The 14,147-nt window shown below is 47.9% G+C and overlaps 4 protein-coding genes across 4 annotated transcripts; 2 read left to right on the top strand and 2 right to left on the bottom strand.

Annotated features, from left to right (window-relative positions):
* LACBIDRAFT_305174 (uncharacterized protein) lies at positions 1-2,093 on the top strand (the record flags this gene model as incomplete). Its single annotated transcript, XM_001874465.1, has 9 exons — positions 1-80; positions 134-251; positions 313-951; positions 1,014-1,091; positions 1,145-1,255; positions 1,315-1,389; positions 1,443-1,541; positions 1,602-1,779; positions 1,837-2,093. The coding sequence occupies 9 exons, from the start codon at positions 1-3 to the stop codon at positions 2,091-2,093; spliced, it is 1,635 nt and encodes a 544-aa protein (XP_001874500.1).
* A 366-nt stretch (positions 2,094-2,459) lies between these two features.
* On the bottom strand, positions 2,460-7,888 carry LACBIDRAFT_305175 (uncharacterized protein; the record flags this gene model as incomplete). Its single annotated transcript, XM_001875038.1, has 18 exons — positions 2,460-2,950; positions 3,003-3,130; positions 3,179-3,402; positions 3,453-3,614; positions 3,663-3,748; positions 3,802-3,879; positions 3,930-4,350; positions 4,402-4,460; positions 4,511-4,634; positions 4,685-4,954; positions 5,008-5,313; positions 5,367-5,430; positions 5,483-5,802; positions 5,857-6,226; positions 6,284-6,405; positions 6,461-6,775; positions 6,830-7,281; positions 7,336-7,888. The coding sequence occupies 18 exons, from the start codon at positions 7,886-7,888 to the stop codon at positions 2,460-2,462; spliced, it is 4,545 nt and encodes a 1,514-aa protein (XP_001875073.1).
* Positions 7,889-8,703: 815 nt separating this feature from the next.
* Positions 8,704-10,357, top strand: LACBIDRAFT_229586 (uncharacterized protein; the record flags this gene model as incomplete). Its single annotated transcript, XM_001874466.1, has 8 exons — positions 8,704-9,008; positions 9,063-9,113; positions 9,170-9,215; positions 9,271-9,304; positions 9,364-9,464; positions 9,516-9,698; positions 9,759-9,900; positions 10,230-10,357. 8 exons carry the CDS (start codon positions 8,704-8,706, stop codon positions 10,355-10,357), a joined length of 990 nt encoding a protein of 329 aa, XP_001874501.1.
* An 80-nt stretch (positions 10,358-10,437) lies between these two features.
* Positions 10,438-13,367, bottom strand: LACBIDRAFT_188015 (general APC amino acid permease; the record flags this gene model as incomplete). The annotated part of the gene is made up of 22 exons (XM_001875039.1): positions 10,438-10,608; positions 10,662-10,756; positions 10,810-10,977; positions 11,029-11,102; positions 11,162-11,220; positions 11,271-11,443; positions 11,500-11,559; positions 11,615-11,675; positions 11,722-11,803; positions 11,862-11,992; positions 12,050-12,132; positions 12,191-12,217; positions 12,277-12,290; positions 12,340-12,383; positions 12,434-12,460; positions 12,488-12,572; positions 12,622-12,641; positions 12,706-12,749; positions 12,800-12,864; positions 12,914-13,026; positions 13,145-13,217; positions 13,270-13,367. 22 exons carry the CDS (start codon positions 13,365-13,367, stop codon positions 10,525-10,527), a joined length of 1,680 nt encoding a protein of 559 aa, XP_001875074.1. The 3' UTR covers positions 10,438-10,524.
* Between the last annotated feature and the right edge of the window lie 780 nt (positions 13,368-14,147).

Raw genomic sequence — 14,147 nt, forward strand, 5'->3', positions numbered from 1 at the left:
ATGTCGCCGCCCCCACTCCCTGAACTCCTCAAGGCCGCGAAGCAGCTCGTCCGAAGGGCGGATAAGGACGGCATATTAGAGTACGCTTTCAAACTGATCCCAGAAAACATTAAATTCAACATAATGAGTGCAGCACCCTAACACCGCGTCTAATCCGACACGAAATCGAGAAGCAATTCGAACTTGAGCCGGGCACGCTCGACGCACCGGAGTATAAAGGGAAACTGAGGGATGCCGTGACTGATGCTCTGGTGAGCTTCGGATCCTTCCCCTCTTCTTCAAGGACTTGCATTAAGTACTAAGTTTCGATAGGCATCTGGGGGTGAAGGCGATGATGATGAGGAACCAACGCCGAAGAAAGTGAAGAAGACGAACAAGGAAGGGGGGTCGAAGAAGAAGAAGTCGTCTGAGAAGCCGGTCGCGAAGAAACGCAAGTCAAGTGCGGTCGTCGTATCAGACGAGGAAGTACCTGAGGTACAAGCGCCGTCGAGTCCAGCCACGAAATTCGAAAATCCAGCAAGCGAGAAGAAACGCAAAATAAGCAGTGCCCTCGTTGTTTCGGACGAGGAAGACGTGGAGGTTCAGGCTTCAAGTCCAGCACCGATATCCGAAAAGCTAGTAAGCAAGAAGAAATACAAGTCTGGTGCGGTTGTCGTGTCGGACGAGGAAGAGGTTGAAGTATCAAGTCCAGCACCGAAATCCGAGACGTCAGTAAGCAAGAAGAAACTCAAGTTTAGTGCTGTCGTCATGTCGGATGAGGAAGAGGTGGAAGTGCAGCCTTCTTCGAGCCCAGCACCGAAATCCAAACCAGCCTTGAAAAAGGCATCGGTGAAGGAGACGAAGACAAAGTCCAAGCCAAAAAGAAAATCAGGCTCAGCAGCGGAAGAAAGCTCTTCAGCTGGAAAGAAGAAGCAAACCGTGAAAAAGGCCACCAAGGAGTTCAAATCTCTGGTGTGTTGCATTGCTCCATCTTCCTCTGCTCTTTTTTTCCTCACCGATATTCGCGAGTTTAGGAACATGTCCCGACTTCTGACATGGAAGATGACGACCCTGACGACCCCGCAGAATCCTCCAAATTGAAACTAGTTGAGGTCCGTTCATCCCCGTTTTGAAGTCATGTTTTTCATCGTGTTAGTGTACTCAGGTGAAGTCCAAGCTTGATGCGCCCCCTCCAAAACGGCGCAAGGTTTCGTTACCACCTAGCAGTGACGAGGACGAAGAAGAGGATACGAAGGCGACCGTCAAGCGGAAAGATGCATGTTTTCTTTCATCTCGTTCGCCTATCTCGTCTGATCCATGTCTGGTTGCCAATAGCCGTCAGACAAAGGCGATGCAACTGTCGACGAACAGCCAAAGAAGAAACGCAAGGTAAAATCCGAGAGTACGAAGGTAAGACTTAAACCCTCATCTCCTTGCTCAACTTATATACATGTCCATGCCAGGAACCCAAGAAACCTACAACAGCAAAGAAAGCCAGGCCCACCAAAGAGAACAAAGGATCAAGTTTAACCAAAGATGAAGAAACTATCAAGCGTCTCAAGGTACGTCTTTCCCCTTCGCCTGTTTCCCTTTTGCATGGCTCATGGACAACTCAAATACAGTCACTAGTCTTGGCATGTGGTGTACGCCATCCCTGGGCCAAACTTTTTGCAGACCTATCGGCTAGCCAGCAAATCAAGAAACTCAAAGAGATTCTAGCCGATTTGGGTATGAAAGGTCGGACAAGCATGGAGCAAGCCAAGGCCATCAGGGAGAAACGAGAGCTGGCTCAGGAACTTGGTGGGTCTTCGCCCTTTTCATCATCCTCAATTGATGGAAAATTGGCACTTGTGACAGAGGACGTCCAAGAATTCGAAAAGAAGGTTATAGAGATCTCGTCAAAACGGGCACAAAAGCAGAGTCAAAAACCATCGGGAAGGTTGTTGAAGCGGGATCGTGACGACGGCGAAGAAGATTCAAATTCCGAGCATGGGGACGGTAGTGACTCTGAGGACGATGTCATGCCTGAGAAAAGACGGGTTTGTTTTCTGGTTGATGGGATTTGGACATACGAGGTGCTGATTGTTTTTTTATTATTGATAGTCAACCGCTAGGAAGAGTATCATGGCGTTCCTTGAGGATCAGAGCGACGAAGACGACTGATCGTGATCATACTGAATTCAGTGCCCCTGGAACCCTCCCAATGCGACTCGGACTGTCTATCTCTTGGAAAGATACCTTTATTGAGAAGATCATCCCCTTTACTTAACTGAGAGCGGATGACCAGCTTCAGATACATATAACTGACACCCTTCTAGTTGCATAGGATACCATACAAGGAAAGCATGAATTATTGACCCTTCGTTGAGAAAGATGGTATGATGTACAAGTGAATAGCGAGGAGTTATAAATCGTGTCCAATTACTACCGTATACAGCACTCAAGTCCCCAGAGAAAGATGAAAGAAAAATCCAAGAGGGTTATGATCTATAGCTCATGGTTGGGCGTAGCTGTGGTGAGCGCGGAGGTGAAAACGTTCTTGGGAAGTAGGTCGTCGAGGGCGATGCTAAGGATCCAGGAAGGTACAACGGAATTGTAGGAATCAGCTCGAACACATGTTGAGCAATTCCTCTTGGTTGACGACCACCGCCATGGGGCACTGCTGTCGGTTCTGTGGCATTCATGACCGCATGAACCCTCGGCTCTTGGGACATGTTTTCGTCCGATCCTTCTGGCGGTGAGGCCGCCAGACTCAGGTCCATACTTCGGCCGTCCCAGACACACCTCACGTCGTTCCCTGGAATGATCTGCGAAAGACGGCCCGTCTCCACACGTCGAATTTCGATGAACCGCGTATCAAACAGCAGGATGTATGGTGGATGGAACGCTACTCGCTCGGCAGTTCCCTCCCATTCAATGAGACCTGCCGTTCGGCTGGGATGCCCTTGCTTGTCCACAAATATACCAAATTCTAACGAGGTGTTATTCATGGAATTTTCTTGCAGGAGGCAGTCACAACGCACCATTATAACAGAGAAGGAACTCATCATCATTAGGTCGGAACATGCCAAGGGGTCGACATGAGTCACATCTCTTCGTCAAATATGAGTATCGAGGATCTTCTTTTTGCGGTATTGTGACACTTTTGAAACTAAGACTACATGAGCAAAGGCATCATCACAACTGATAACAAACTTACTCGGTGAGATCCATGATTTCGAACCCTTTTGTGCACAGAACTGCAATCTTGGCTTTGAGGAAGATCAAGTCATATGACTCAGAAGATAGAACAAATTCCCTGTAGCTCCGGAACCATTCCGACTTGTTTGACCTCCGCCCCAGTATAGATAGTCCACCGGGAGCCTTCGGCCTTTCATTGATTTTGTCGATGACAGGCTCGACGACGTGAAAAACACTGTCATTCTAAACAAGGTCACAAAGGAAAGCTGTGCAACGCAACAGCTGGGACTTACCCCTTTCTTATTCATGTAAATGACAAGAGTACGCCCATGGAGTGTACCAACACTGAAGAATTGAACTTCTTTGGAGCCGTTGATCTTTTGAGGCGCCTGTGAGGCATGGATACTCGAAGTAGAAGTGGGGACGAGCGCTTCAATGTGATATGCAAAGAGTGACTGCAAAAGTATTCAGGACGAAGAGGGTGAAACATACAAGTGACCCACCTTGTCAGCTAGGACTAAAAACAACCCAAAGTCTTCTAGCATAGCGCATTGTGTAACCATCTTGACGTGAAGTACACGACGCATGGCTGGTACACGCTCAGATCGAACCCGGCCTACCGAATTTTTGGAAAAGACTTACAACGTGAATCATGACGGAATCCAATCCAAACGCCCTCTGCGCACCCGATCGCCACCAGTCCACGTCCGTTTGGAGTACCTAGCGCTCGATCAGCCAATTCATCACGAGGAGACACTGACTAGTCTTACTAAACGGCACAGAACAAGTGACTTTGCCGGTGAACAACAGAGTCCCATCATGCCAAGCTGACGAGGTCGGCCCCATGTTTAAGGATGGAACGAGGAAGGATTCGATGCTCAAAGTTTCGATTTCGAAGACTTTGTTCGATTCTTGAACCACTTTGCGTAATCCGAGTGCCTCCTCTAACTTTGGTTTCCATTCTGACCTAGCTTGAGCTGACTCAGCAAAAAGAATGTAAGGTCCACCCAATCGTCCGTTGTAGTGGATTGTGAAAGGATATACGGCCCGAGAGTCGCTGATGTTGTCTGGAGCTCGTGAACTAGAAATACTTCCGCTGTCCCCGGTTCGAAGGGTGCGCAAAAGTCCTGAGCCACGTTGGGTCGAGGGATCAGTGAAGTTCACGATGGAAAGTAAGTCCAGGGGTATTGGCTGAAAACTTCTATCAGCGATAAGAGACTCAAAAAAATTCGTCAGACCCACTCTTCGATGGACGTGGTATTTTGTGACTCCGTCCTTCTCCCTCGGTTTGGTCATGACCACTTATGAAATATGAGGTCAAGAACGTCAAAGAAGGATCGTTGCAACTTACTGTAGTTGTCGAAGAGTAACACGAAGAGTTCTGTCCAGCCCTCCCATCCGACACCGCTGTCAGGTTGTCGAAGCAACTTTCCGGTATGTATCAAGGATCGCTGTTCGTTGAGGAGGTCCATGTCCTGACAGAAGCCCTGAGTGACATATAACAAGAGCAATGAACGGTACATACGACACTTTCGCCAGGTTTGAAGACCAGATTTGAATTGTACTTCCATAATTCCACCTTCTGCTTAGCAGAGGCGACGCCGGGCTCTGTCTCCTTCGCTAATGCACTTATCACCTCGATGACCTGCGGAATAGCACTCCTATCTTCACTGCCCGCCGATGTCTCGCCTAGAATCTGCTTGAGAAGAAGTTCGTAACGTAGTAGCCGGGGTATCGGTCGATTGATGAAAGCCTTTATGTCGAGCCGATGAGCATCAGGATGTCTTATAGCATGCTAAAGAGAGATAAATAAATATAAGCACATTCGATGCAAAGGTATCAGCATACCTCAACAAACGTTTTGAATGCCGGGTTATTGGCCATTTCATCATCGATTCGGTATGCTGCAATAGGGTAGTTGGGTATATATTCCATATAAGCTTCTCTGAAGTTCAGTGCTGCATCAAAAACGGCAGCAGTGATAGATCGTATCCTGGGGTGTTCCTCTCGCTGAATCTCGTGTAAGTTGTCGACTAATCGCCTATGGTGGGCATGCAGTTCACTAAAGTTGTGCAATACATCCATAGTGAATTGATCGAGTCTGTCAGTTGGGATGATTGGAGGTTCCGCGTTTCTGAGTGGCCGAAGATACATCTGAAAGGCAGTGATGTTAGTTGACATTTACAAGGTGAAAGCCCAAAACGAACGTTTTCCAAGTTTTCCAGATCCCTAACGTACGCCATCTCTCCTTTTATGAGTTCAAAAATTAGTCTAAAAGCAGTCAATACACGCGAAGATTATCATCAGATAACATATCACGTACGACTGGCGTTGACTTTCGCTCTTCGTAAAAGTCTTCCTCGTATCGGATGAAAGAAGGTCGTGCCATTCCCACTTGCCGGTGACACCCTTCCCCATGGCAGATTGGAATGTCCGCAGCTGTGCAACATTATGCAGGTTCTTAATGGCAGCGATCGCTTCCCGTAGAAAATCACCATCAGGATTCCCGACTTCTGTCTCGTGGTATACAGCATCCAATAAAACAGGGTATTTTTGTAGATGCTCTGCGGGACGATTGAGGTAGTGTTTCAGATCCAAACGAGGGGCGCCACTGGACTGTGTTGATAGTTTGCGCGAACATTTCTAATTGGATAATGTCAGACAAACCCAGCTGCGTACGAATCCTTTTCAACGCACCTCCATGAAAAGGCGAAACTCGGGATTCTGCTCCACTTCCTCCTTCAACCGTTTCTCTGCAAGCGGATGATGTCCAACATAGGTAGGATATACTATCCTAAACTCCGTCGCCGCATCCAGAAAGATATCTCCAACCCTTTGAATAACTGGAGCCTGTTCTCGTTGTCGAACATACATGACCTCCAGTAACCGCCGATTACATTCCCGCAGTTCAAGAATGTTGCCAAATACTTCTTCAATAAACTCCTCAAGGACGTACGACGACATCACAGGAGGATCGGCGTAACGAAGGGGCTTGATGTAAACGGACTCTACAATGTCCAGGTCCTCCAAATACTGTTCCTCCTTGCTGATCATTTTGTGAATAATTCTGTAGAGAACAGCATATCAGAATGGCAATCTTTCAAAAAGAATGGAAGGATCGCACGTCTGACGATTGATCTCGCTTTCTGGCAAAGACTTCATCACCTCAGCGGGGACACTCTTCGACCAGTCTTCGCGTACTGTGGAGGTTGGTACATCAACCGAACTAATTAGTTGGGCAAGACCCTAACATATTGCAATAATCAGCCGACGACAACACTTCTCAAGGTGGGAACAATACCTTTCGAGGGCATCCATACGCATAGCATTCCGGACCCTCACCACAACTTGGAGAGTAGCACTTTGTCAACATCGTAACCACTCCTGATGGCAATTCTGCCCTCTCTGGCACCCCATCTGTAGCTCCCTCTGGGTCGTCTAGGAACATATAAACATCCTCTACGCCATCCTGAAGCACTCGACCACCCCATTCTACTTCGTAGAAGAAGAGTTGCGTTTGGAGACTGCGGGAGACTTGTAGAGCTGCCCTTCGGTCTCCAACAGAAACGCCATGGCTGCGTAATAGTTCTTTTTGTATTATCGATTGGATAGTCGACTGCAAACATCAACGTTGGTGAAAATTGATAGAATAAACTCAGAGAGGACGTACTACGATGTCTTTAGCAGTGAATGCTCGAGGGTAGGGTATGCTGCCTTTAACGTGTGTACCTCGCGTAATCTTCAACTGCAGCTGCACAGCAAGATTGGACAACAAAGACAAGTCTATAAAATCTTCCTCCTGCTCGTACCAATCGTCCGGCTCCTCTTCATGCAACTCCAGGTGAAGTCGTTGTTCAAAGTTCACAATTGCGCGTAAATCATTGGTTACTCGTCTCGAAAGGTTACTGGGACCAGCGTGATGCCAGTCATCAGCCTCCGATGCATAATCATAAGTACTTTCAGTGTTGGCGCGGTTGACTGTAACCTCCACAATGGGATTCCATTCTGAGGTTGGTGCGTCAGAAGTTGTTATTCGTGAGTTCTGGGATTCTGGTCTCTGTTCGGTGAGATATGAAAGGGATGAAGACTCCGAAGGTCGACGCAATAAAGGATAATTTCCGCCTATATCGAGAAATAAGCCAACTAGTATGGGGTAGAAACAAAACCTCTGCTTACTCATAAAAGTGGAAACATCAGTGAACGACTCTTGAAAAGCTGGGGTTACTCTGATGGGTTCTGGGTTCTCTTCGTATGGCGGCCTTTCGGGTTCATCCTCATCATACATATCATATATCGCTGACGGTGAGATCGCCTGCGTGCCCCCGGCTTCAGGAGCATCGTACTGGGGTGCCAGAGATTCGGCATATCCATTTGATAAACCTTGCATAGGAGCAAATGAAAAGGAAGCATTCGGATCGTCTCGGGCGTCATATCGGTATTCTGGGACGGGTGGCCCATACATGTCAGGGTATTCGGATGTGGGGGAGATGGGCACGTCAGCGAAGGGAGGGCGGTTAGGAACATTTGGATGGGGGTGTAATCCATCCACTGGTGCAGGATCGACGATTACATGGGCTTCTGAGGCAAACGTGGAGGCCTGCGGCTGTAATTCTCCAACTGGGGATACATAATCGCGGGCAGCACCCTTGGGAAGGTCGGAGGGATATATCGACTGCTGCGGCTCCACAGAAGACCTATTACGTGGGACAACGGAGTTGAGGAGGTGCATTCGGACAATGTGTATCCACTCACTGAGCTGTGACAGTAGTCGTTGGTGGTGTAGGAAGCGCTGAAGTACTTGATCTGCTTCTGCTCATAGACATTGCACCAGGAGGCTGGGGAAGCGGCCGGACCGCCCTTGAAGAAGAGCCGCGGTTGGGCGAATTCGCGGGGCTTGAACTTGATGAAAGCGTCTGTGAGATGCTGCTGGGATCTTATGGTGATGTGCAAACCAATAAGCTTGTAACATTCGGACGGATAAAACACGTATACCCACAACCAGAATTGCGAAAAGATGATGACGGGGATGAGTATTCCACCGGTGATCTTGCATCGTTGATGGCGTTGGGAAAATGTGCAGACACACTCGGATTTCTCGTAAAGCCCTTTAGGACTGTATCGTAGAGCTCGTTAAGGTCTTCCTCTTCAATAACATCAGGTGCTGAGATAGGCATATAGCCAAGCTTTCAGAGTTTCAACCGAAGCGCTAAAACTCGGGAGGTCAGTTTTGTCGTTCATCCGTGTTGCCGATGGGGGTAAGGCAACTCACCTAAACCACGGAACAACGTGTACATATAACTTTGCGTTGCCGGGCGGACAGCGCGTTGGCGAAGGTGACGGCGTTTAAAGGAAGGTCAGTATTTATTAGATCACATCGCATTTCCTGCTCTTGATTTTGTGCCTGGCGATTATGCTGTGTCGGATTGGAATTGCTTCCGATGACCACTTTATCTCGACCAAATCCGAGTCTCGACTGCATTTCATTGGCAATCTTTTCAAGTTGCACTTACTCGAGAACAGTGAGCAGTAGCCTCCGAGCTGGAAATGTCGGATCCTCAGGATAGTGCAACCAAAAAGTCTACATCCTCGGTCCAAGATATCGCCGCAGAAAAACCTCCCTTTGGCTCAAGGTGCGTATCAGCGGTCAACGTTCCAACATCCATCGACAGCTCAACTTCATTCAGGTTTCTCACAGACGAAGAGGATGTATGGAGCCAAAACGCATGGGATCATGTCCCACCCCCAGATGACCAAGTGGAGATTATTGCCAACTCTCTCTCGCGGCAGCGGCTGACTCCCGTACCAGCCGAGGAAAAAGTAAGATACAACGAGAAACCTGCGAAACATTGGTGCGTCCACTTGCATCTACAATATCACCGAAGAATTCAAATGCTATCATTTAGGGACAATTTCTACAAGATGAATGCGAGCAATTTCTTCCGGAATAGAAAATGGTATTCGACGCCTCTCTTTTGTGACTTTTCCCTACTCACATCCAACTCTACCCCAGGCTCCACAACGAGTTCCCTGAACTTATAGAGGCGACACAAGCGGAGGTTCTTCCCCTTCCTTGCCCCTTCGAGCACTACGGCTAAATAAGAGTCTATCAAGGCTGGCCCTGTCGCAATCACAGAAATAGGTTGTGGTGAATAAAATTCCTCATTTACCAAGTCACTCTCCATACTCATTCAAATACAAATACAGGGGCAGGCAACTCTGTCTTTCCATTGCTTTCCGCCAACCAGAATCCTGATCTTAGATTGCGGGCGTACGATTATTCCTCTCATGCAGTCAAACTTGTTCAAGTGGGTCAAGTTTTTAGCTTGGTAACCGCTGAATCTGACGCCATATTTTAGACTAATCCTTTGTACGAATCACCTCCAGTCGGCTCTATTCACGCCGCAGTATGGGATCTAACCTCTGCGGATGGCCTTCCATCGGGCATCGAGCCTGGAATAGTAGACATTGTAATTCTGGTGTTCGTGATGAGCGCTTTGCACCCTGATGAATGGGGCCGAGCAATAAATAATATCCACAAGGTTTCTTTGAATCCTGTCATTTCCGTTCCCGCGCTATCAGACTAACTTTCTGTGACAAAGATGCTCAAACCAGGCGGCCTTGTCGTCTTTCGTGATTATGGTCGGTATGATCTCACCCAGCTACGATTCAGAGGTGGGCGCCTGCTAGATGAAAATTTCTATATCCGAGGCGACAAGACACGGGTTTACTTTTTTGAGCTAGGTATGCAACTTACGGTAGGTTTGCTTTCGTTTAACTGATTGATTGATTGACAGATGAATTATCCCTGCTTTTCACTGGTGAAAAAGTGTCACCAACGCAAACCACGACAGATAGGACGACCGAAATCTTAGAAGGCCATATGGATGAAGAGGAAACAATCAGTCCGTTTGTACGATCACCATCGTCATCTTCACCGGAGCCACTGTTACCTGGGGCAGGGCCATCTAGTTCCACCTCTCCACCTCCCGAATCCGTAACTGAAAGGACACTCCCACCACCAACAGAAATCACATGCCACATCCACCCAAACCTCCTATCTCCTCCGACAGACTGTCAACATCCCCATCCTCTCTTCACCACTGAACAGCTGGGCGTTGATCGGCGGCTTATCGTCAATCGGAAACGCCAGCTCAAGATGTATCGTGTGTGGATGCAGGGCAAGTTCCGCAAGATCTGATCAAACTGTGGTTGTCTCACTGGAGCTATGGTACGAAAACGGGGACGATGAAAGACACGGGTTTTCAATGGACTCCCGAGATTATCATTATGTCACATAGCGTGTTAAAACACGATGTGTGTAATACAACCGAGTAAAGAGGGCAAAATAGGCAGATGCATAGTTCTCTAGAAAAGAATTCCAGCAATGCGCTCCCAAATATTCTTGGGTGGAATCTCAGGGGTCTCGGTCTCTTCCATACTAGGAATGCCCTAGAGAGGAAGGTGTGACTAACGAAGGTCCGAAAGAAAAGGGAAAGTCGTACGGTGACAAAGTCCATTTCCGATGGCTTCCAGATCTTGGTCTTCTTCACAATCTTGTATCCAAAATACAAAATTAAGAAGATTGGAATGTTGACATCTGGTCGCTTTGGTATGAGCAAGTCGAGGAGCATTGTAAGTTACAGGACTCACAAGCAACGAAGAATCCAGAAACATCAAATTTCCCAAAGAAAACAGCAAAGCCGTTAATCAGGATGAAGAACATCGTCCATCCACAACCCCAGTATGCAACATAAGGTTGCCATCTGTTGTTATAGGCGTTTTTCGTGAGATCGAATCCTTGGGCTTTCATGCCTCGATCTGGCAAGCTAGTCAGTTTGGGTTCAACGAACTGGTCGAAAGGAAACATACAGAAGAAAATGTAGGTCAGATTCATCGAGAACCAGCTAGAGAAGCCTCCAGTGGTCGAGAGGTTGACAAACCAACTATAAGGCTGCCATTAGTTTCGCATTCATACATTGTTGGAGTGAGTTCGGAAGCTTACTTAAATACGGTTTCTGCTCCTGATGATACGTTCATGAAAGCGAGGAACGAAAAGGCGCTCTGGTCGAAGATAAGAAAATTTAATGGTACTTGGGTGCCAGGACACTCACGGCGACGAGAACGGCAAATAAAGGAAGACCCCCCTTTGTGCAGTAGGTCAAGAAGCGGGGTGCCTGCCCACGGAGGGCAAGGCCGTAGAGGATACGGGACGAACAGAACAAGAAACTGTTTCCAGCAGAGAAAGCACTCGAGAAAATAGCGCCATTAACAATATGAGGGAGAACTGAAGGTTTTTTGTTAGTCCAGCATGCATTGTTGAAGAAATGCTAAATGAATTACCTCTCACTCCAGCACGCTTCATGGCAATCACGAAAGGAGACTGTGCAGCAGTGCCAGTACCTATGCGCCACGGGATGCGCTCAGCAAAAGCGTACCAACAAAGCAAGCAACATACTTTTAAGCAGCGCAGGGTCGTTGTACGCTACCAACATTCCGATCATAAGAACACCCAAAATCTACCAAGGATTAGGCGAGGATGTAAAGAAGTACGCATTTACTCACGTAGAAGATGACGATGCGATAGAAGACACGGTGAACTGCTTTGGTAATATTCCGACGGGGGCTTTCGGTCTCAGATGCAGCGCTGTGGGAGTGCCATGTGTTAGCCTGACTTGTTACAAAGGTCGAGCCAAGAAACTCACATCGCGACCAACTCCATTCCCTGGAAGGAGAAGGCTGCCTGGACGAGCACGGATAGGATCCCGAGGAATCTATCGGTGTTGACATTCTTGACGAGTCCCGCGCCAGCAACAGCTCCAGGGTGTTTCCAGTACTGTGTTTGCAAAACACTCTTCAGATATTATAGCGTGATGTGGTTGTTGCCACATACCCTAAATCCAATACGGTCTCCTGAAGGACCTCCTCCAAGGTCGATAACCAGTCCAGCGATGAGCAACCCAATGATCAACAAAACTATGTCGCAATGGCATTTGTCCAAACAGGAATTTATGTCAGAAATAAAATGACGTACTTTTGATGATAGAGAAGAAGAATTCCGCTTGATTTCGCAATGTTCCTGATTAGTTGAATTCTCGAAAAGCTGAGAAGTACACTTACATTCTCCGAACCACCTTTGTCATTGTCAGTGCAAAGACGTAAAAAGATGAACGTGCCTCTTACCTGACACCAAAGATATTGATAGCACAGACCAAGACACAAAGAACCTACATGCTTGTTAGAACATTAGTAGGATAGGATGTCGCGATTTTCTCACAGCTGTGTAAATGGCAGCATGGTGGGTCTAAATATAAACTGTCAGCGGAGATACGCCACCGTTGCGATTCGCACTTGCATTGCTGTCCCAGAATGTTATCAAGATAACGGCTGCGGTGATTTCGACAGGTGTAGAGATACTATCCAAAGGTCAGGCTCAAACATAGGCAGTTAACGTTGAAGACCGACGCATTGGTGTAGAAATAATTCTGATCATGATTCACGTAACCTTCAGCATCTGTAACTCCCAGTAGCAAAAAATCGCAAACTTACCCAACCGACAGCGAATCCAAGAGCGGGGTCTACCCATCTTGCAGCTGATTCTCGTCAGTTCACAGCTTGCTAGCAATGCTGATAATACACGCACCAAAATGGGGGAAGGTACCTGAGATCGGAGCCCAGGTGGTCATTTCACCAACAGCGCAAAGTGACCTAACCATAGCTCAGGTATATGCAAGTGTTGGAGGAGGGTCCAACTCACGCGTATGCCACAGTGCCGACGAGAGCATACGCAATCAACGCCCCCAAAGGACCAGCACCACCTAAAGCATGCCCTGAACCGAGAAAAAGACCCGTTCCAATGGTCCCAGCAATCTATGCACGAACGCAAAGTGTTAGCAATGATTTGATTAACACTTGGGCAACCATGGCTTACAGCGATCCTAGTCAATTGAGAGTCCTTTCAACAGATATCTAGTGAAGGATAGATAACGACATACATCTGGACATGGCGTTGCTTGAGTCGTCGTTGTACGCGATCGAGGTCATGTACATCGAAATGATACCTACCCCGTCCGTATCAGGAGGATGTGGTATCAGCAGTGTGGAGCGGCGTACTGGGGGTGGGGCTGAACGACAAATTCTTCAATTTGTCCCTTCTCCAGTGAACCTTGGTCCGGCTCGTCGCTTTGAAGTTTCTTCTCCGTATCAGACATAGTAGAAAGAGATGGAAAGAAGACAAAGGGTTGACAGTGTGAACTCCCGGATAAAAGAGGCTGGTATCCATCCCAGCGCTTCTCAGTTGATGCATTCAGGTGGAAACTAGCTTCTAGGTGTTAAGATGGCTGTGAATGGAGTCTGTCAGGTTTAAAAATAGATCCAGGTGCCCGTATGGAGCATCTTGAAGCCTCAGATAAGATTATCCGTAGGGCCCAAGCTTCGACGGTCGCCCTTCCCCCGAACTGCTGTGTCGAGGTTCCGTGCTTCTCGCCTGAGAACGCTCTAGTAGGCCGCAGCTGATTCCAACAGCTGTATGGTGCGTAGGCGCTCAATGCTTTACGCCTTCGTCCAAGCGTAAACGTGTCGAACCCTGAGCATGGGAGTATGGGAGGCGGTCGTGTGCTCCGATAGAACAACTGGACGGATCTGGCAATTTCCCATGAGTCTAAACGCAAACGTCGCGTATCAGAGGTGGATAAACAGCTCATCGGGCTCCACACGGTCATTTGTTGCCTATCCTCAAAAGAGCTGGAGACTTGAGATGGATCAAAGACACGTCAAATATCAGTATTCCTGGCTGAATATACAAACCACCCAACCCACAGATTGAACGCCTAAACGAATCTCGACTTGCTCCAATGGGGGCTATTCAAGTTGCGCCTGAGACGGATCGCGCCCATGTTGTCTAAGGTCGTCCACCGCAGCAATATGAGGGTTTTGGACTCGGAGATTCGCCTTTCTTACAGCCCGGCCCCCGACTCCAAAAATATCGCATC

Source organism: Laccaria bicolor, genomic scaffold (assembly GCF_000143565.1).
Source record: "Laccaria bicolor S238N-H82 LACBIscaffold_2 genomic scaffold, whole genome shotgun sequence".
NCBI lineage: Eukaryota > Fungi > Basidiomycota > Agaricomycetes > Agaricales > Hydnangiaceae > Laccaria > Laccaria bicolor.